The 23,955-nt window shown below is 44.0% G+C and overlaps 2 protein-coding genes across 2 annotated transcripts; both read right to left on the bottom strand.

Annotated features, from left to right (window-relative positions):
* Positions 1 to 1,417: 1,417 nt before the first annotated feature.
* On the bottom strand, positions 1,418 to 11,471 carry LOC124117198 (ependymin-related protein 1-like). Its single transcript, XM_046478959.2, has 6 exons — positions 11,289 to 11,471; positions 9,768 to 9,878; positions 7,836 to 7,920; positions 6,166 to 6,327; positions 3,106 to 3,203; positions 1,418 to 1,600 (listed from the first exon to the last, which is right to left on the bottom strand). Exons 1-6 carry the CDS (start codon positions 11,421 to 11,423, stop codon positions 1,550 to 1,552), a joined length of 642 nt encoding a protein of 213 aa, XP_046334915.2. The 5' UTR covers positions 11,424 to 11,471; the 3' UTR covers positions 1,418 to 1,549.
* Positions 11,472 to 18,552: 7,081 nt separating this feature from the next.
* LOC124117193 (ependymin-related protein 1-like) lies at positions 18,553 to 23,928 on the bottom strand. The gene is made up of 6 exons (XM_046478955.2): positions 23,750 to 23,928; positions 22,277 to 22,387; positions 20,806 to 20,890; positions 20,138 to 20,299; positions 19,432 to 19,529; positions 18,553 to 18,720 (listed from the first exon to the last, which is right to left on the bottom strand). Exons 1-6 carry the CDS (start codon positions 23,882 to 23,884, stop codon positions 18,670 to 18,672), a joined length of 642 nt encoding a protein of 213 aa, XP_046334911.2. The 5' UTR covers positions 23,885 to 23,928; the 3' UTR covers positions 18,553 to 18,669.
* Between the last annotated feature and the right edge of the window lie 27 nt (positions 23,929 to 23,955).

Here is a 23,955-nt window from a genome sequence, read left to right as displayed (position 1 = left end):
GTGAGTGAGTTGGGTTAAACGCCGCTTTTAACAGTATTCAAGTTATATCACGGCGTGTCAGCTTAATGGGGGGAAAGCCCCAAGTGATGCAGGTCTCAGACGTTTACCACTTCGGTGAAACCCACGAGCACGGGTGTGGTGCTGACAAACCTAGAAACATAATCGGGGCGAACCGGGATTCGAATCATAGGTTTCTGGCGTGCCCAAGGGACGCAACTCTGCACAGCGAATCGCGGCGCCTTAGACGACTGGGCCCCCGTGCCCCCCGAGAATCATGAAGGCAATACATGGCTGTCTGTATGTTTGTTTGTGTTTCCCATCTCCCGCCCGCCCTCATCTTTCGCACAGAGGTGCAATAATAAAAACGTTTTCTTATCTCAATTTTCCCCGCCGCTTAGGCCATTTACGCCCCTAAGCGATTACATGTCAAAGATATGTTCCTACATAACCATGAATGAGTGAGTGAATATTTTGTGTCTGTACAGAAAAATGAATGGGAGTGTGTGGTAAAATCTGATTGTGTGAAAAGCATTGTTAAATGGGATTGTCATGGCATCCAGAGTGTATATAATCGAGTCTGGACCAGACAATCTAGTGATTAATAGTGATTAATATCATGAACATCGTAGCCCAGTGGTTAAAGAGTTAGCTCGTCACGCCGAAGACCCGGGTTCGATTCCCGACATGGGTACAATGTGTGAAGCCCATTTCTGGTGTCCCCCGCCGTGATATTGCTGGATATTAGCGGGTATTGATAAAACTAGACTTTATATCATTATGTACTTGAGTGAGTGAGTGAGTATGGTTTTACGCCGCTTTTAGCAATATTCCAGCAATATCACGGCGGGGGACACCAGAAATGGGCTTCACACATTGTACCCATGTCGGGAATTGAACCCGGGTATTCTGCGTGACGAGCTAACTCTTTAACCACTAGGCTACCTGACCGCTACCTACCAGGACTCCGCGGCTGAGATTAAACAAATTATATCAGCCCTTCACTTTGAGTCTTCGCAGTACAGAGTATAGAATATAGAAATAAGTTGTGCCGTGCAACACGCTTCAATCGATCCAAAACTTAAATATTTATTGGAGAAATTTAATTTCAATGATAAAGGATATGCGTTAGGTATGGAATACTGTAAGGGACATTCTCGCGATCTTGCCTTCTCGCGATGTCGACCTTTGGAGACGAGCAAAACATGCCATAAGTGCGCGAAAGCGGAACGCCGAAGACCCGGCTTCGATTCCTACATGGGTCCAATGTGTGAAGCCCATTTCTGGTTTCCCCCGCCGTGAGTATTGCTAGAAGCGGCGTAAAATCATACTCACAGTCGCTGTCCTGGTTGATTGCGTGTCATCGTTCCCGGTCGGCCGCCGTGATATGACTCGCGGCATAAAACAACAAACAATGAGAGAACAAGGGGACATCACTCTGCCTGTGACTCTTTATTGATATCAGATTGACACATTGTGTTTCTGTCACGTGCTTCTGTACCAGGCAGAACAGCGACCCCTTGTGGTAAGACAGTTAGTCCAAGGGAGGTAGCTACAGGTGGAGACCAAGGAGACCACGCCTCTCACTCTTCTGGAAATGTTGCTGAAATGACAGTAACTATAACAAGAACATTCTGACATAGCATTGATTGATTGGTTGATTGATTGATTGTTTGGATCGTTAGATTGGAGATCGTATCAGTCAGACTGAGGATCGTATCAGTTAGACTGGGGATCGTATCAGTTAGCTTGGGGATCGTATCAGTTAGACAGTGGATCGTATCAGTTAGATTGGTGATCGTATCAGTCAGACTGAGGATCGTATCAGTTAGCCTGGGGATCGTATCAGTCAGACTGAGGATCGTATAATTTAGACAGTGGATCGTATCAGTCAGACCGGGGATCGTGTCAGTTAGGCCGGGGATCGTATCAGTTAGATTGGGGATCGTATCAGTTAGACTGGGGATCGTATCAGTTAGACTGGGGATCGTATCAGTTAGACAGTGGATCGTATCAGTTAGATTGGTGATCGTATCAGTCAGACTGAGGATCGTATCAGTTAGACTGGGGATCGTATCAGTCAGACTGAGGATCGTATAAGTTAGACTGATGATCGTATCAGTTAGATTGGTGATCGTATCAGTCAGACTGAGGATCGTGTCAGTTAGACTGATGATCGTATCAGTTAGATTGGTGATCGTATCAGTCAGACCGGGGATCGTGTCAGTTAGGCCGGGGATCGTATCAGTTAGTATGGGGATCGTATCAGTTAGCCAGTTGATCGTATCAGTCAGACCGGGGATCGTGTCAGTTAGGCCGGGGATCGTATCAGTTAGTATGGGGATCGTATCAGTTAGACTGGGGATCGTATCAGTTAGACAGTGGATCGTATCAGTTTGACAGTGGATCGTATCAGTTAGACTGGGGATCGTATCTGTTAAACCGCTAATCGTATCAGTTAGACAGTGGATCGTTTTAGTTAGACTGTGGATCGTATCAGTTAGACCGGGGATCGTATCAGTTAGAGTGGGGATCGTATCTGTCAGAGTGGGGATCGTATAAGTTAGGCCGGGGATCGTATAAGTTAGACCGGGGATCGTATCAGTTAGAGTGGGGATCGTTTTAGTTAGACTGGGGATCGTATCAGTTAGACCGGGGGTCTTATCTGTTAGATTGGGGATCGTTTTATTTAGACCAGGGATCGTATGAGTTAGAGTGGGGATCGTATCAGTTAAACCGGGGATCGTATCAGTTAGATTTGGGATCGTATCAGTTAGACCGGGGATCGTATCAGTTAGACCGGGGATCGTATTAGTTAGACCCGGTATCGTATCAGTTAGATTTGGAACGTATCAGTTAGACCGGGGATCGTATCAGTTAGATTTGGGATCGTATCAGTTAGACCGGGGATCGTATCACTTAGACCGGGGATCGAATCAGTTAGACCGGGGATCGTATCAGTTAGACTGGGGATCGTATCAGTTAGACCAGAAGAAGTGGTGCACCTGAAAGTACTTTACTTAGTATAACCGAAGTCAACCTATAAGTTATGTATGAAGACAATAGCACGACTTCACAGTCCTCCGGGAGACGACAGGCAGCACTTACCACCTTGGCTTGTTGACATGCCGGCGGTGGGTCGAAGACAGATGAGTTTTTGATGCCAGGAGTGATGTTTTCAAACCCAGTAGCGATCATCGTGGCGGCTAAAAACCAAAGAACATTCAATTAATACCACCCTTGGGTCGAGCGTTGCGTCGCTTCAGCAACAAGATGACCTTACTATGGAATCCTAATAGGGACACTGTCGCCTTGTCGCCCTGACAAAAACATAGCAAAAGGTAACAAAATTAACCAAATGCGAAAATGCGACAACGCGACATTTGGGCCATATTCAGCATTCGGTTCACACATTTTCCCCATATATTATAAATATTTCAGATGCAATTTAAAGCACATCGGGGCGTGCGGAATTATACAGTATGATTAAACACATTTAACTGTGTCTTGGGTACATTTTTAGATGCAAGACATATGTGAATTCAAAAATTATTCCTGAGGGATTCTTTGACGAAGAACTTGAAATCATACGTTCATTCTGATTGGTTTGTCGTATTTTCGCACATAACATTCGTCGATAGGGGGACGAGTCTTCTTGCAGGTTACGGAAAGGGGCGAGTGGTGACGAATGCCATATTTCGATTATTGGTTCTTGACGGTGAGGTGAAATGGGGTTGAACGTCGCATCCAAGATGATTGCACTTATATTGCGACGTGCATGGACGTGTGTGTGTGTGGCTGCTTGTACTAGTCCGGACTGATGCCGATTTATAGTGCTGGTCCACTGAGATACCATGTCACAGCCTAACATGAATACCCTACTCCGACACAATGTACGCTCCGAGCCGACCAGTCTCTTGTTTTAGCCCTTTAATGCTTAATGCCGCATTTTAACTTGGATACCCCTCTCAGACACGGTATACTGACTCCGAGCCGACCAGTCCTTGTTTTAGACCCTCAATGCCGAGCGCCATACAGGGTAACAAGTACCATCTGTTGGTATGACGCGGCCGGGATCGAACCCCGGACCTTCCGCTCTCCGGCCTGACGCTCTACCACAAGACCACGGAGGCGATAGTTGTTCTTGGAAGATCTAGCAATACGTTCAGGGTAACCACATTAATTGTGATAAATGTGTTGTTTTCAGATGATGATACTTCGGGGCTTCAGTTATCCACAGAGCTTTTTACACCTGAATCAAGGGACCTCATACACCTGAATCAAGGGACATCATACACCTGAATCAAGGGACATCATACACCTGAATCAAGGGACATCATGCACCTGAATCAAGGAACATCATACGCCTAAATCAAGGGACATCATACATCTGAATCAAGGGACATCATACACCTGAATCAAGGGACATCATACACCTGAATCAAGGGACATCATACACCTGAATCAAGGGACATCATACACCTGAATCTAGGGACATCATACACCTGAATCAAGGGACATCATACACCTGACTCAAGGGACATCATACACCTGTATCAAGGGACATCATTCACCTGAATCAAGGGACATCATACACCTGAATCAAGGGACATCATGCACCTGAATCAAGGGACATCATACACCTGACTCAAGGGACATCATACACCTGTATCAAGGGACATCATTCACCTGAATCAAGGGACATCATACACCTGAATCAAGGGACATCATACATCTGAATCAAGGGACATCATTCACCTGAATCAAGGGACATCATACACCTGAATCAAGGGACATCATACATCTGAATCAAGGGACATCATACACGTTAATCAAGGGACATCATACACCTGACTCAAGGGACATCATACACCTGAATCAAGGGACATCATGCACCTGAATCAAGGGACATCATACATCTGAATCAAGGGACATCATACCCCTGAATCAAGGGACATCATACACCTGACTCAAGGGACATCATACACCTGTATCAAGGGACATCATTCACCTGAATCAAGGGACATCATACACCTGAATCAAGGGACATCATACCCCTGAATCAAGGGACATCATACACCTGACTCAAGGGACATCATACACCTGTATCAAGGGACATCATTCACCTGAATCAAGGGACATCATACACCTGAATCAAGGGACATCATACACCTGAATCAAGGGACATCATACACCTGTATCAAGGGACATCATACACCTAAATCAAGGGACATCATACACCTGAATCAAGGGACATCATACACCTGAATCAAGGGACATCATACACCTAAATCAAGGGACATCATACACCTGAATCAAGGGACATCATACACCTGAATCAAGGGACATCATACACGTTAATCAAGGGACATCATACACCTGAATCAAGGGACACCATACACCTGAATCAAGGGACATCATACACCTGAATCAAGGGACTTCATACACCTGAATCAAGGGACATCATACACCTGAATCAAGGGACATCATACACGTTAATCAAGGGACACCGTACACCTGAATCAAGGGACACCATACACCTGAATCAAGGGACATCATACACCTGAATCAAGGGACATCATACACGTTAATCAAGGGACTTCATACACCTGAATCAAGGGACATCATACACCTGAATCAAGGGACATCATACACGTTAATCAAGGGACATCATACACCTGAATCAAGGGACACCATACACCTGAATCAAGGGACATCATACACCTGAATCAAGGGACATCATACACGTTAATCAAGGGACATCATACACCTGAATCAAGGGACATCATGCACCTGAATCAAGGGACATCATACACCTGAATCAAGGGACACCATAAACCTGAATACACGAGGCAACTATTGAGTGAAACACCTTTGACAGTATTAATGATAAAAAATTCGCACTTTGCGTGACGAGACTTCCATGTGTCCTCCTGGTTGTGTCGTTAGCTTGTGTCGTGTCTTCAGTGGCCGATGGTAAATGAAGAAAAATCTTCAGCGCCAAATCAGCAGCTAGTCTTGCATACTCCTTAGGGAGTTGAGAAAGCAATTTTAATGCAAACTTATCTTTTGCCGCGGTAATGCTCGAAAGGGCTTAGGGAATGACACTCTGCGTTTATAAAGGGACAAAAACATATATGGGTGATGGCAATGTGTTCAGTGACGTACTGGGGCCCATGTTGCCGACGGCGACCTCGGTGATGGGGATGCAGCCTGCTGTGGTGAAGGAGACGTAGTATGTCAAGTCGTTCCGATTAAGCATGTACGACGTTGCATTCAGCATGTTGTCACCGGCACCGTAGTAAAAAATTCCGAGCTGTTTTGCATCATCTGTAGGAAACAAAAGTCAGAAGGTTCTGGTTGATAGTATGATGTTAGCGCCAAGGTGATCGTAACTCATAGACTTTAACATAGACTTACGGCTGTTGTAGCGCTAAGGTGATCGTAACTCATATACTTTAACATAGACTTACGACTGTTGTAGCGCTAAGGTGATCGTAACTCATATACTTTAACATAGACTTACGACTGTTGCAGCGCTAAGGTGATCGTAACTCATATACTTTAACACAGACTTACGGCTGTTGTAGTGCTGAGTTGATCGCAACACACGTACATTAACATAGAATTACGGCTGTTGTAGCGCTGAGGTGATCGTAATTCAATACTTTAACATAAAATTACGACTGTTGTAGCTCTACGAGCGCCTTGTTGAACAGGGCCCTGGGAGACAATGCGATCTTAGAGCAACGACAGTGATTAAAAATGAATTCCATTGTCACAATGTCTGTTGCATCTGTAAAAATACAAAGATTGGCGAGTGAGTGAGTGTAATTGTAGGGTTGTATCAATGGAGTTCATATTAATTTGGCTGTAGCCGACATATGTAAGAATTCCAAGTCTTTGTATCATAACATCGCGTCTTTGTATCACCACATCGGATCTTTAATTTGTTTCATCGCAGCAGGTCTTTGTATCACCACATCGGATCTTTAATTTGTATCATCACATCGCGTCTTCGTATCACCAAATCGGATCTTTAATTTGTATCATCACATCGCGTCTTCGTATCACCAAATCGGATCTTTAATTTGTATCATCGCATCGCGTCTTCGTATCACCAAATCGGATCTTTAATTTGTATCATCGCAGCGGGTCTTTGTATCACCAAATCGGATCTTTAATTTGTATCATCGCATCGCGTCTTCGTATCACCAAATCGGATCTTTAATTTGTATCATCGCAGCGGGTCTTTGTATCACCACATCGGATCTTTAATTTGTATCATCACATCGCGTCTTCGTATCACCAAATCGGATCTTTAATTTGTATCATCACATCGCGTCTTCGTATCACCAAATCGGATCTTTAATTTGTATCATCGCATCGCGTCTTCGTATCACCAAATCGGATCTTTAATTTGTATCATCGCAGCGGGTCTTTGTATCATCACATCGGATCTTTAACTTGTATCATCGCAGCGGGTCTTTGTATCATCACACCCTTGTATTTGTATGTATCGTCGAATCGCGTCTTTGAATTTTCGCAAAGCGTCTTCGCCTTCGCAATAAAACACAAAGGTGCTAAAATGGCAGAAATCAACTACAGGAGGACAAAACCTAACACTCTAATGCTCGTCGTAAAAGGCGATTAGATTGGATCGTGTGGTCAGGATCTGCGACACGGCTGAATACACGTCATTGTTTCCCGATGGCGAGGATCGTTGTTCATGTTATCAATCGCGAGTTTGCCTGGTACCAATGGCGTAACTTGAATAGATCGAGTTCGTTCCGGCATTAAACAACATTCACTAAGATCACTAAGATCACTAAGCTCACCTGGGACGCAGGCCTTCTTGAAGGGTTGGTCAAACGGACTCACAGTACAATCGCCCGTCACCTCGTTGTAGTTATAACTCATTTTCTGCAAAAACCATCACCTCGAGATATATGAGTTTGATGACGTCATGTGTGCGTCACATCAGTCAAATGTGACGTCATTTTTTTCACGTCAGTGCACATAAGGCTTCTTTCCACAAAGCGATATTAGAGCTACGGGATAGTCGTAAGTAAATATCAATGCAAGTTTATCGAATTATCGCTATTCAAATTTAACTGCGGCGTAAGGACAGAATGGCGTCACTTTGGAAACGACGTTATAAATGAAGATCAGCGCTTTTGTTTCTAAATGGGAACTAGAAAGGCAGATTAAGACATAATGGCTGATAAAGGAATTATTGCACTCGCATGTGGGTCATACTGATTTTATGAAACTCGTGTGAGAATTCGTGTATCACTCTACAAGAATTCTGACACTCGTTTAGTAAAATCAATTTGACACACATGCTCTGATAATAAGCTCTACATAGAACTTTCAGTCGTCATAGCTCTGAGATCGCTTTGCGGACAAAGTGAGTCACATATGACTGCAGTGACGCCATCAGCTTCTCGGACGAACAAACTGCCGTGTACCGAATATACAGACAAATACAGCAAACTACGGTTATAACGAACTCAAAGGGACCACTAATTTTAGTTCGTTATAACCGTAGTTCGTTATACGCATATATTCAGCAAATGGACGGGACCAAAAAGAGTTCGTTATGTCCGTTAGTTCGCTTTAAGCATGTTCGTTATAAACGTAGTTTACTGTACCCAATAAGAGTAAAATCGTCGAGTGTGGTAACTTTCCAATGTTTGCCCATGCGCATGCTGGCGATTATCAATGCTGATTAATTGGTCTATGGAATACTATAAGGGACATTGTCGCGTTGTCGCATTGTCGCCCTTGCAAAAACAAGCAAAAAGTGTCAAAATTAACCAAAGCGCGAAATTGCGACAATGCGACATTTTGGCCATTTGTTGTATTGTCGCGTTGTCGCATCTTTTTTTATTTTACCAAAGCCCGACAATGCGATAACCCGACATTTTTCGAGGTCAAAATATGTCGCGTTGTCGCATTGTCGCCCCATCAAAAATGTGTAAAAAAGACGTTAAAGTGCGCGACAACGCGACAATGCGACAACGCGACAATGTCCTTTGTAGTATTCCATATCGGTCAGTTGAAGCGAGACGCCGTCCATGGCCACCGCGAAACGGACACATTATGAATGACATGACGCGTGCGAAAAGTCGAAATCCAGTACCAAAAACGAACTTGGAGCTGAAAAGTCGTTTCTTAACAGTCCTTAACATTTACAAGATATTAATTTAGGGCAAATATTAGGCATGTGGGCCACGAGAAACAAGAAACATATTTAATGAGGTGAGGTGAGGTGAAATGGGGTTTAACGTCGCGTCCAGGATTATTGCACTTATATAGCGACGTGCATGCACGTGTGTGTGGGTGTGGCTGCTTGTACTAGTCCGGACTGATGCCGATTTATAGTGCTAGCTCACTGAGATACCATGCCGCAGTTTAACATGAATACCCCACTCAGACACAGTATACTGACTCCGAGCCGACCAGTTCTTGTTTTAGCCTCTTAATGCCGATCGCCAGACAGGGTAACAACAAGTACCATCTTTTAACGTCTTTTGGTATGACGCGGTCGGGGATCGAACCCCGGACCTTCCGCTCTCCGGGCGGACGCTCTACCACTAGACCACGGAGGCGGTCACATATTTAATGATATGATAAAGGATTCTTTTAACTGGTGTTTGAAGAATATCGAAACAGGCCTCTATTTTACTTCGGAATAAAACGATTATTTTTCAGTAATTAAAGTATAGCAGGAGAAACATGAGATTTATCTTTCTAGACGTGCTTACCTTGTTGTAGTCGATGATGGTCTTGTTCCTGGACGTCATGCCGGCAACTATGGTGGTGATGTCAGCAGCTACCTTCATGTCGGTGAAGTCGTAGGACAGTAATGCCGTTGTCTGTTGTAGAAGTCAATCATTAGCATCAGTGACAGAAATAATGTCTGATGCAATTCCTTATTTTGACTTGTGCCATATGTTCCTGTGTGTTTTTTTCAAGTGAATAATTTACTTGCCTTTGCATGTGTTTAGCAGATATTTTTAATGATTATTGAAAGTGTTTTTCGCATGTATTTATTAGAATGTATACCCAGTAATTAATGGATTGGTTGATCAGGAACGCGACGTAAGTCATTATTTACAGTATCAATCATGGCCTAAGTTCGATTTTTTACAGGTGGCCGCCATATACATGTTGATATACATGTATGTTAACGTGATATATTTTGTTGACTGCCGCGCTAAACAAAAACAAACAGATAGCAAAAGCAACTATTTGCAATATGAAAAGGTCTTCCGGTGTTCGAGTCTCGACCACACAAACCAATGATGAATAGCATGAGCAGCGAATCACACCGTCGGAGTACGATGCTACACAATCAGCCACGTGAAGGAGTCTGGCCAACTGGCGCAAGCAACAGGCTCGTTGTTCGGAGACGTATTCATACCCGAACCAACACAGCTGTAAATATTCGATTTCTGGGTCAGACAAACCGGTGATTGATAACAAGAGCAACGTCGGAGTAATTAAATGAGCAAGGTCACGTAATTGACCACCCGATCCTCATATAACCGGTTATGCTTAGGAAAACAGATAATTTACGCAAGAGTGAGCGAGTCGGGTTTAGCCCCGCTTTTAACAGTATTCCAGTTATATCGCGGCGTGTCAGCTTAATGTGGGAGGAAAACCCGAAGAGATGCAGGTCTCAGACGTTTACCACTTCGGTGAAACCCACGAGCACGGGTATGGTGCTGACAAACCTAGAAACATAATCGGGGCGAACCGGGATTCGAACCCACAATCATAGGTTTCTGGCGTGACCAAGGGACGCACCTCTGCACAGCCTTAGACGACTGGGCCACCCGTGCCTCTATTTCTACAAGAAGAGTGAGATGGAGGTTTTATAATTTTATTCGACAATATATCAGCCATATGAACTATGGTTGATTTCAACCCAGGTTTTAGAGAAAGCTCTCACAAGAAAACAAACACTAGGCTACCTCAACGTACATAAATGGAATAATAAATAATTGAGTCGGTACATACTTTACTACATAAAATATAACATTCTCCACTAACTGAAGTACAATGTGTGAAGCCCATTTCTGGTGTCCCCCGCCGTGATATTGCTGGAATATTGCTAAAAGCGGCGTAAAACCATACTCACTCACTCACTCTACTAACTGAATCGCTTTATACTTCAGAGATGCGATTTTCATAAATATTTGATTATGCTTTTACAAGATCAATTAATAATTGATCCGGTATATGCTTCACTATTAAACATTCATAAATATATAAATAAATACCTGAGCTGAGATACTCTTCCCGTTGGTCACAGACCCGAGGGTGCCGCTAGCAACTCCCTCCCATTGGTCGGGGGTGCAGCACTGATCGGCTACAGTCAGGGCAACAAACAGAGCGGAGACAACGAGTTTCAGCATGGCGACAGGTGTGTGATGCTTCGACGGAATGGAGGTCAGTTCCAGGTGTCTTTTATATACATACACCGTGTGTGTGGGCGGCGGTTGTCATTGGGTATGCGTGTGTGCGTGCACTTTAAACATGCTTAGTTTGAGTAACGAGACTTGTGATTGAGTGACAGAGTTGGGTTAATCATGCTTTAAACAGTACATCGAACACATTATGGCAGGCCATACCGTCCGTTATGAGTGGAATGTGCTATTAGTACATAACTCAAAGTGATAGCAAAGTTTACTGTGACGTGCCAAGCTAGTGACGTCACCGCAAACATTATGACGTCATGATATCGATACTGGCCGGTGTGTATGGGATTTTACAAGAGACCATGGCTGGCCAACCAGATAGCTAGATTCTGTTACCAGTGATGACAAAGTTTTAATTCTTTAACTCAATGATCACATATACATATTATATGACAGTGATTGGAAGCATGGCCCATGGGCAAAGTCACGTCTGAGGTACAGGGATCTCATACAGGGGATCTCATACAGGGGATCTCATACAGGGGATCTCATACAGGGGACTTCATACAGGAGATATCATACAGGGGACTTCATACAGGGGATCTCATAAAGGGGATCTCATAAAGGGGATCTCATAAAGGGGATCTCATAAAGGGGATCTCATTACTTCTATCTCATACAGGGGACCTCAAACAGGGGGTCTCATAGAAGGGACCTCAAACAGGGGATCTCAAACAGGAGACCTCCAAGAGGGGATCTCCTACAGGGGATCTCACACAGGTGATCTCATACAGGAGATCTTCAACAGGGGATCTCATACAAAGGACCTAATACAGGGGATCTTATACAAAGGACCTCATACAGGGTATCTCACACAGGGGATCTTCTACAGGAGATCAAGGGATCACACCCACCCCTACCCCAACCTTTACACCCACATGTTACCCCACCCGTACCTCAAAACCGTACCCCCATCCTCATCCCCACTCTCACCCAAACTCCTCCCGCTGCTATCTCACCCGACCCTTGAAGATCCGGGGTAGAATAGGTCTACAGCAACCCATGCTTGACGTTACAGGCGACTATGCTTGTTGTAAGAGGCGACTTACGGGATCGGGTGGTCAGGCTCGCTGACTTGGTTGATGCATGTCATCGTATCCTAATTGCGTGGATCGATGCTCATGGTGTCAATCACTGGATTGTCTGGTCCAGACTCGACTATTTACAAACCGCCGTCAAATAGCTTGAATATTGCTGAGTGCGGCGTTGAACAATAAATAAACAAATAAAAGCTATCTCACCCCCTCCGAATGTGTACATTCATAAATGAAGTCATAAAATCAGCGTGTAAAACCAATGAAGTTATGCTTCCATGTATTGTACCTTCAAAGATCCTGAATCAATCAAATTTATTATCATCGAATGCTTAATTCTTATTGATCCGTCTCAAAATTGTAATTATTGCAGTTTAACCAAGGTTTTCTTCGTATGCGTGCATGTACCCGTGTCAAGTTGCAACATGATGTTAATTCGTTATCACACCTCAGTGTAATCTGACCTGACGCCACCAGCAACCTCTGTCAAGGCTATAGCATTGTATGTAAATATATTCAATCAGCTTTTAATCAAGTGTTCTATTTAATGCTGTCAACGGAGATCGTCCCTGGGAGCTTATAGATTTGTTACCGTGCACGATACTATCAGTCAACAATATTAATAGCTTTGGGTGCAAGTCTAATTGAAAAAAAAAGATAAAATTATTTATACCAAACCCGTATCTAATAATCTAAAAACTGGGGATATTCATTATGGATTTAAGATCAAAATATAAAATATAGTTAGTATGTTTATAACAAATATATTTGAAAATATGTGTGTGTGTGTGTGTGTGTGTGTGTGTGTTGAGTGTGTGTGTTGAGTGTGTTGAGTGTGTGTGTGTGTGTGTGTGTGTGTGTGTGTGTGTGTGTGTGTGTGTGTGTGTGTGTGTGTGTGTGTGTGTGTGTGTGTGTCTGCTTGCACTAGTCAGTACGTATGCTGGTTTTACAGTGCTAGTCCAGTGTAATGTGGGTGCCTCTCTTTCGGCGGCCATCTTGGTTCTGTATTGCTTTGGTCGACATCATATTAAGTCAAGTTTAAAACAACACACATCACTGAACTGACATTTGACACAAGTGCACACCTTAGCCATTGTCATCTCGGCGTCATACCAAAAGACGTTAAAAGATTGTACTTGTTGTTACCCTGTCTGGCGCTCGGCATTAAGGGGCTAAAACAAGAACTGGTCGGCTCGGAGTCAGTGTACTGTGTCTGAGTGGGGTATTCATGTTCAACTGCGGCATGGTATCTCAGTGAGCTAGCACTATAGATCGGCATCAGTCCGGACTAGTACAAGCAGCCACACAAACACACACACGTACATGCACGTCGCTATATAAGTGCAATAATCTTGGACGCGACGTTAAACCCCATTTCAACTCACCTTGTTAACTCAAGGTCATATGAAACAACCAAGACATATGATCATACGTTACCCTCGCGCTAGTACGTACATGACATAACAACCTCATGCCCGGGCATCTGCAGCTGTTCACGGTCTACGGTTCATGATGTGGTTTCAGGTGTCAACGGGCGACTTTGCCTTGACTTTGACTTTGCTCCAACGGAGCTTATAATGCACTTTGCATGTGCAATGATGCAGTGATCAGGGTTAATGCATCGGTTAATGCACCTGTCGTTTCATCAGAGTAATGCTACCTGTAAATGCAGAAACGCTTATATGTTTGAAGATTGGCGCCCGGCTTAATTTTTTAAATGTTAAATTGACAGTTTAATTTGTCACTAATCATGAAGCGTTGATATAACGTCAACGCCAGAGAAGAACCAATCTCAATTATCTGCCGAAACAGATTCCATTGGGCGTATAAGGCAAAATAGAGGTGAGAATTATAGGAATGGATCACTGAACATCACACATTTTGCATAAATTTAAAATGTAATGTTTGTTTGTTGCCTAACGCCGGACAGCAGTGGTCCTGTGGTGATCTGTAAACATACAAGTCACGACCAGACAATCCGGTGGGGAACCTGACAATCCGGTGACATGATAGCGCGTTTACTGATTTTGTTGAAACTAAAACCGATAATTGTTAATTTTGAATTACGTCTGCTGCGTACATGTAGACATATATAAACAATGCTTAGTGTAAGGGACTCACTTTTTTGAAACCTCTGTGTGCAAATGAACATACTTCAACATTTTTATGCACCAATGCACCGTGATGGGTTGGGCACGGGTTAGCAAGTGGTCTAAGATGCTTCCCCTTAGTTGTGTCAGGATACGATGATCCTTGGATTCAATCCTAACCACGTGACCACGGCGGACCCGAAAGTGTAAAAAATGTTTACGATTTTCCCACATTGTAATATAGTGAGTGAGTGAGGTTGATTTAGCTCCGCTTTTAACAGTATTCTAGTTATATCAGCTTTATGTGGGAGGAAAGCCCCAAGTGATGTAGGTCTCAGACGTTTACCACTTCGGTGAAACCCACGAGCACGGGTATGGTGCTGACAAACCTAGAAACATAATAGGGGCGAACCGGGATTCGAACCCGCAATCATAGGTTTCTGACGTACCAAATGGACGCAACTCTGCACAGCGAATCGCGGCGCCTTAGACGAGTGCGCCACCCGTGCACTGTAATAGAAACTGTCGGGACAAAGGAAGGCATACAACCATGTTTGATGGTGGCTAAAAATGAAACAAGTAAATATTGGTTATTCGATGGTGATGTATTTGATACAGGTATCGTTGGTGTGTATTGGACCTAAAGTTTCAGCCTGATAGCTTTTTGATAACGATTGTACTTTCTTGGTCTGATCCAATTTTCAGGTGTAAACTTTCTTTTGTCCGGCAGTTTAGTTGAAATAATTCGATTCTGATCAGTTCTGATCAATCAGGGTTTCAAATCACAATATCCACCTCTGATTCTTATTCCTTTGTCTACGCGTCGGGCTCAAACAAAATTTAACTTTATAACATCTTCAGGTTACAAAACTCTACCAGGGCTGCTCAAACAGTTCTAAGCCAAACAAACAAAACCAACAATTGTGAAAGTGTTTTTAATTTTATTTTTTAACATATTCTCCAAGCTTTTCAATACACTTTTTATATTGATAGTGAAGCTTTTCAATTCAAGTCAGGGAGAAGTTTTCTGAAGCCACCCTGAAAAACCCATTCACGGCAGCTTAGAGGTCATCGTTGTCGTCATAATGCTATCCACGAAGGTGTTCTTTCAGTTAGGAAACAGGTGGAAATCACTTGGAGCCAGGTCAGGCGAGTATGGAGGGTGAGGAGGCTCTTCGAACCCACGTTGTCGGACAGCAGCTTTTGCATGTCGAGAAGTGCGAGAAGAGGCATTGTCACGAAGTAGTAGAATTCCAGCAGCCAGCATTCCTCGACGCTTTTTTTTTGCAACACAGAATAGAATACAGTGGCCATAACTTTCTTCACTGATCTTGAAGGCTTAAAATTTCTTTGGTGCCGGAGAAGTGGAATGGTGTCATTCCATGGATTGACGTTTTTACCCGGGATCATAGTGGCAGACCAATGTTTCATCATCCGTTACTAATCTCTTTTTGAATTTGACGAAATACTCTTATATTAGCTCTAAATTGTTTCGAGCAATATCAGTTCTTTTTTCCCTAAGATCAGAATTTAGAAACTTTGGCAGAGATCTTATGCATCTGTAAATGTTCATGAATAAAAGTTTCCATGGAACCATGTCTAGGACCTGTGTCTTCCTCAAGTTCATCACTGTTAATACGTCTATCTGACAGTTAAAGTTTTTCTAACTCTTCAATTGAAATTCATTGATGGAAGTTGAGGGACGTACAGACCTAGGGTCATCATCAAGGCTTGTTCTCCCAGCCTTAAACATAGCTGCCCAACGTTTAACAGTGGAATAGCTAGGGCACTTATCCCCATACACTTGTGACATGCGGTCAAGAATTTCATTATGACTTCTCGGTACTCGTTCTTTTCTATTTCTGTGTCCATTTGAACCAACCCCTATCACGTTTTACTGGATGTCACTAATATACAAACGACCCCAACAGACTTGCATCGAACTACTCAAGCAATGTACTACATTGGCTAGTTCACTTTGTTATGGCCCATAGTTTGAAATTAGTCAGGCTTTGAATTTTTTTTATCAGCCCTCATACATTGTAAACACATTATATCTTGTCTCCTAAACCACGCAGTTACCCCTTTACCAAACCCCAATTTATGAATATAGTTTTATTTACGTGGAACCATTTACACTCCTTGACCGACTATGTTGGACGATTTCAACATCCACTATCCGCTTAGTGGTTAATCCGATCAGAAGACCTCGCTCTTGAGGGTTTACTCACTGTGAGCTAAACTCACATCGGTTTAGCGTGTGGACTCACACACACTTGAGCTTTATTTCAGCTGATTCAGCAAATTTTTATATTCTGGAGGGTGGCGGGGGAGGGATAGGAGTGGTGGAGGGGGTTAGGCTTCAGGGTTTGGTGTTAGGTGTGTGTTTTGGTGGGGGTGGGGGAAGGGGTTTGGAGTGGTGATGGGGCTTTTGGGTTTGGTCGCAGGGTGGATGTGGTATGTGCATTCGGGTGGCTGCATATTTCTTCAGTGTTTGGTCGAGACGGAATATAAATTTATTTTCTGTCATTGCTTGATGTCATACGATCAACAACATATCATTGAACAGCTTTATGACGCTGATCTCATATAACAAGGGGGTACAGGTGGCCCACTCGTCTAAGGCGCCGCGATTCGCTGTGCAGAGTTGCGTCCTTTGGGTACGTCAGAAACCTATGATTGTGGGTTCGAACCTGGTTCGCCCCGATTATGTTTCTAGGCTTGTCAGCACCGAGCCCGTGGGTTTCACCGAAGTGGTATACGTCTAAACCCAACTCACGCACTCTCTCATGACAAGCATGGCTTGCTGCATGAAGACGTCTTGGTTGACAGCGTGTAATAGTACCCGGTCGGTGTTGGAGGCGCAAACTCAACCCCTGGCGCGAATCAGTGAGTGAGTATGGTTTTACGCCGCTTTTAGCAATATTCCAGCAATATCACGGCGGGGGACACCAGAAATGGGCTTCACACAATGTACCCATGTCGGGAATCGAACCCGGGTCTTCGGCGTGACGAGCTAACGCCTGAACCACTAGGCTACCCGACCGTCTCCTGGCTCGAATCACTTTTGGGTGACTTGGGTCAAGGCTCAGATCGCCCCTCACTCGTAGGCGCACTCACTCCTAAGACTCACTAAGTTTATGAGAAGATTGGGCCAACGTCTGATAGTGTTTATTCATAATACTGACCATAGGCTTTAGTGCGAGTTTTATTGTTATGGGTGTATATACAGTATTTTGTTGTAAGGTAACATATTAGGACGTCTTAGGTTCATAATATGTCACATGTACATTGACATTTTTTTGTCCGTTACAGCATTGTTACATGATATAAACGAGTGAGTGAGTATGGTTTTACGCCGCTTTTAGCAATATTCCAGCAATATCACGGCGGGGGACACCAGAAATGGGCTTCACACATTGTACCCATGTCGGGATTCGAACCCGGGTCTTCGGCGTGACGAGCGAACGCTTTAACTACTAGGCTACCCGACCGCCCCTTGATATAAACGAAACAAATTTCTGTAAACTTGTATGACGGAATATTTATGTAATATTTATCAATGAACTGTTTTCTGAGTTCAGCATACAGCGGACAAAGTAGTAAGAAATGGTATCCACTTTCTACAGCGTTTACATTACAAAACTGACAAATCCTGTGTTCTCCTCAGATCCCCATATGTCTTCCCGTCTCGATAAAGTTGGTTGGTTTGTGGTTTCACGCCGCACTCAGCAATATTCCAGCTATATGACGGCGGTCTGTAAATAAACGAGTCTGGACTAGACAATCCAGTGATTAATATCATGAGCATCGATCTACGCAATTGGGATACGATGACATGCATCAGCCAAGTCAGCGATTTGAGCTGGCTACGCCGGCCGCCGTGATGTGACTATGTCTACCCGTCGCTACCACAACAAACAGTACAAGAACGAGGCGACATCATTCTGCCTGTGACTCTTTATTAATCTCAGATTGACACAGTGTTTCTGTCACGTTACTCTGTACCAGGCAGAACAGCGGCCCCTCGTGGTGAGACAGTTAGTCCAAGGGAGGTAACTACAGGTGGAGACCAAGCAGACCACGCCTCTCACTCTTCTGGCCATGTTGCTGAAATGACAATACATAGATAACAGATAAATTCTGACAGAGCACTGATGTGTAGAATTAACAAAGGACTGAGGGGGTGGTCACGGCGTTAATGAAAATAATAACGTTCCAACTGTGTCAGGGGGCGGTCGGGTAGCCTAGTGGTTAAAGCGTTCGCTCGTCACGCAGAAGACCCGGGTTCGATTCTCGACATGGGTACAATGTGTGAAGCCCATTTCTGGTGTCCCCCGCCGTGATATTGCTGGAATATTGCTAAAAGCGGCGTAAAACCATACTCACTCACTCACTCAACTGTGTCAGCTACGCTATCTGCATGACCTCTCCAACCTGTCTGGTATTCGGGTTGGAACAACCCACAACACCCTATTCCTTGTCGTAACAGACGCCCCCCCCCCCCCCCCCCCTCCGTAGTCTAGTGGTAGAGCGTCCCCCCGGAAAGCGGAAGGTCCGGGGCTTGATCCCCGGCCGCGTCAAACCAAAAGACGTTAAAAAGGTGGTACTTGTTGTCACCCTGTCTGGCGTTCGACATTAAGGGGCTAAAACAAGAACTGGTCGGCTCGGAGTCAGTATACTGTGTCTGAGTGGAGTATTCATGTTAAACTGCGGCATGGTATCTCAGTGAGCTAGCACTATAAATCGGCATCAGTCCGGACTAGTACAAGCAGCCACACAAACTACTGTGTCTGAGAGACCAAAAAAGACAGCACTTACCATCTTGGCTTGTTGACAGGCCTCTGGTGGGTCGAAGACAGATGGGTCTTTGATGCCAGGAGTAATGTTTACAAACCCAGTATCGCTCATAATGGCAGCTGAAACAGAGAGAAGGAACATTTTTTGTCTTTTTTTGTCTTTGTTTGTTGTTTAACGCCGCACCCCTTAATGTGGGAGGAAAGCCCCAAGTGATGTAGGTCTCAGACGTTTACCACTTTGGTGAAACCCACGAGCACGGGTATGGTGCTGACAAACCTCGAAACATAATTGGGGCGAACCGGAATTCGAACCCACAATCATAGGTTTCTGGCGCGCCCAAGGGACGCATCTCTGCACAGCGAATCGCGGCGCCTTAGACGACCGGGTAACCCGTGCCCCCAGATTTGGATGAGCATTTCGGACTGAGTGAAACTCCCTTTACTATATGAATAACAAACGCGCGTCATTGCGCAACATGAGGCTCTCGTTTCCTTCTTGTTTTGACGTTAACTTGTGCCGTGTCTTCAGTGACTGATGGTAAATGAAGGAAAATCTACGCCAAACCGACAGCTCGTCTTGCATTCTCTGGGGAGCTGAGAATGCAGTTTTAATGCAAACTGATCAGTGACCAGGGTAATACTGGCATGACCCTCTGTTGTACGCACTACTGCGTTTATAAAGCGACAAAAAACATATATGGGTGATAGCAATGTGTTCAGTGACGTACTTTGGCCCATGTCGCCGTAGACGACCTCGGCGATGGGGATGCAGTCTGTCGCGGTGAAGGAGACAATGGCTGTGAAGGGGTCCTGCTTAATCATGTACGACGCTGCATTCAGCACGTTGTCACCGGCACCGTAGTAATAATTACCGAGCTGCTTTGCATCATCTGTAGGAAACAAAAGTCAGAAGGTTCTGGTTGATATCATTACAATGTGAGTCAAAGGTAACTCACACTGTGATCATGAGTATTGTGCACAGGTAAGGCAAAAGTGATGGTAGCTCACATATTTTGACATAGAATTACGACAGTCGTAGCGCTAAGGTGGTCGTAACTCACATACTTTAACATAGACTTACGACAGGCGTAGCGATAAGGTGATCGTAAATCACATACTTTAACATAGACTTACGACTGTCGTAGCCAAGGTGTCGGAGCATCGATCCACGAAATTGGGATATGATGATATGTATCAACCAAGTCAGCGAGCCTGACCACCCGATCCCGTTAGTCGCCTCTTAACACAAGCATGGGTTACTGAAGACCTATTCTAACCAGGATCTTCACGGGTCTCCTTATGTTTGCCCGGTACTGGAAGACTGAAAGGCCGCCCTGATGGTGTTCGCTGCGACATTAAACAACATTCACTCCATCACTAAGATAACTAAGATCACCTGGGATACAGGCCTTCTTGAAGGGTTGGTCAACTGGAGTCACCGCACAATCTCCCGTCATCTCGTTGAAGTTATACATCAGTTTCTGCAAAAGTCATCACATGGATTATCAGCTTTGATGACGTCATGTGTGCATCGCTGCAGTCAAATGTGACGTCATTTTCACGCGCCTCTATGCACGCAGTGCCTCTTTCAACAAAGCAATACAATGTTTTTTTAGTATTTTAGCACTCAGCAATATTCCAGCTATATGACGGCGGTCTGTAAATAATCGAGTCTGGACCAGACAATCCAGTGATTGACAACATGAGCATCGCCTTTTACGACAAGCATAGTCGCCTTTTATGGCAAGAATGGGTTGCTGAAGACCTATTCTACCCCGGATCTTCACGGGTCCGATGCAGTGGGGTTGTCGTAAGTCTGTATAAGAGTTTATTACCCATAGGGTTAGTGATAACCGAATTCATAAAAATTGGAATGCTATTGTGACGTAAGGATAAAATGACGTCACTTTGTAAACGACGTCATAGCGGAAGATTGACGTCATTCCACAATTGTGATTCTAAGACTGCGGTCGTGTTCAGAGATTCTTTTCTAAAGGGTAGCTCATTAGTATTAAGAAATAATAGACGCAGTTGGTCATACTGATTTTACGAAACTCCTGTGAGAATTCATGTGTAACTCTCGCTCAGGGTTAAAATAATTCTGACAATCGTTTCATGAAATCAGTATCACACACATACTGGTTTGATTATCTCCATATAGAACCTACAGTCGTCTCAGCTCTGAGATCTCTTTGCGGACAAAGTGACGTCACATATGACTGCAGTGACGCCATCAGCTTCTCGGACGAACAAACTGCCGTGTACCGAATATACAGACAAAAACCAATAGGAGTAAATCAATCGAGTGTATAACTTTCCAATATTTGCCCCTGCGATTATTGACGCAGTTTTGACATGAATATCCCACTCAGATACAGTATACTGCTTCCGAGCCGACGACTCCTCGTGTTAGCGCCAGGCAGGGAAACAACAAGTATAATCTTTTAACGACTTTTTGCATGACGCGGACGGGGATCGAACCCGACCTTCCCCTCTCCGGGCAGACGAGGCAACAAACACGGGATTTGTTTGTTTGTTTGTTTGTTGTTTAACGCCGCACTCAGCAAATTCCAGCTACATGACGGCGGTCTGTAAATAATTGAGTCTGGACCACAAATCCTGTGATTCACAACATGAGCATCGATCCACGTAATTGGGATCGATGACATGCATCGAACAAGTAAGCGAGCCTGACAACCCGATCCCGTTAGTCGCCTCTTACGACAAGCATAGTCGCCTTTTACGGCAAGCATGGGTTGCTGAAGACCTATTCTACCCCAGATCATCACGGGTACAAACACGGGACATTTCAATGTAGTAGAGTATAGAGTTCCACACGTGGAATTCATCTTTCTGGACATACTTACCTTGTTGTAGTCGATGATGGTCATGTTCTTCAACGTCATGCCGTCAACCATGGTGATGGTGGTAGCAGCCAGCATCATGTCGGTGAAGTCGTAGGACAGTGTGGTCGTTGTCTGTAGTAGAAGTCAATGATTATTTTTATTAGAGAAAAGTCCATCAGTGGTATCGGTGACATAAATAATGTCTGACGCAATTTTGACTTGGGGAAAAAAATAAAATAAAATTAAAAAAAATAATTTTTTTTTAATTAGGCAATTTGTTCCCGCGTTGTTGTTGTTGTTTTTTCAAGTGAACAATTGACTTGAACACCTGTTATAGTAGCTATTTGAAAGTGGTTGGTTGGTTTGTTGGTTGGTTTGTTGTTTAACGCCGCACTCAGCAATATTCCAGCTATATGACGGCGGTCTGTAAATAATCGAGTCTGGACCAGACAATCCAGTGAAGGCCGATAAAGAATGAAACAGCAAGTGTGCAGGCTCGCTCGCCTGTTGGTTTTTTTCCGCTCGCCTTGGTTCCACAAATTTCATGTTTTCGGGTTTCATTTCTAACTCGCATTCTTTTTAACTGTGTCTTCCCGTTCTCTTGGGAACTAATGTTTGAATCTGGCGGTAACTGACCATGTCATTTGACACATCCGCATTTGACACATTTGTTCCGATTCGTTTCAGTCTGACTGTTGCAGTTCTTCTAGGCTCTTCCCTTGATTGACTGAGGTTTTTTTTATCCTACTCTCCGTTGATTTGCTACTGACTTTATATGCATAAATTAAACGATCACGTGATTCATGTTACGCCACAGTATGTATTCCTACGCCTGGAATGATTATCAATCTCGTCATTTTTGTCTGCTTTGATATAAGCGACTGTTTAGGTAAACTATTGTAGACATGTTTTCGTTGTTGAATATAATTATAAGGATTGACGCTGATTCATACAGTTTGCACTTCGGTTTTCATACCTCAATGAACCGAAAATCTACAGTCAATCCTGTGTTGGGCCGGTATTTACTTCACTATTACCGCGTTCATAAAAAAATGAGCAGAGATTAAAACTGCCGAGCAAATGCAAGTATATGACTTGCGAATTGGATTTCACCATCAAATTACAAACGTTATCAAAACATTACTTGGCTGTGAGAACAGTCGCCGAAACACTGCAATGTTAATATTCAAAACACAACCTACCCTTATCAAATACATCACCATTGAATAACCATTTCGTGTTTCTTTCATTTTAAACCATCATCAAACATGGGTGTTACTTTCTTTTGCCCGGTTGTTAAACTTCAGAATAAATAAAGGGCGGTCGGGTAGCCTAGTGGTTAAAGCGTTCGCTCGTCACGCCGAAAACCCGGGTTCGATTCCCGACATGGGTACAATGTGTGAAGCCCATTGCTGGTGTCCCCGCCGTGATATTGCTGGAATATTGCTAAAAGCGGCGTAAAACCATACTCACTCACTCACTAAGAATAAATACCTGAGCCGAGGTACTCTTTCCGTTGGTCACAGTCCCGACGATGCTGCCAGCAATCCCCTCCCATTGATCGGGGGTGCAGCACTGATCGGCTACAGCCAGGGCAACAAAAAGGGCAGAGACAACGAGTTTCAGCATGGCGACAGGTGTGTGATGCTTCGACGGAATGGAGGTCAGCTCCAGATGTCTTATATATACATGCACCCGTG

Source organism: Haliotis rufescens, unplaced genomic scaffold, assembly GCF_023055435.1.
Source record: "Haliotis rufescens isolate VD_foot unplaced genomic scaffold, xgHalRufe1.0.p SCAF_154, whole genome shotgun sequence".
Lineage (NCBI taxonomy): Eukaryota > Metazoa > Mollusca > Gastropoda > Lepetellida > Haliotidae > Haliotis > Haliotis rufescens.
The sequence above is the reverse complement of the archived record's forward strand: the minus strand, read 5'-3'. Positions and strand labels throughout refer to the sequence as shown.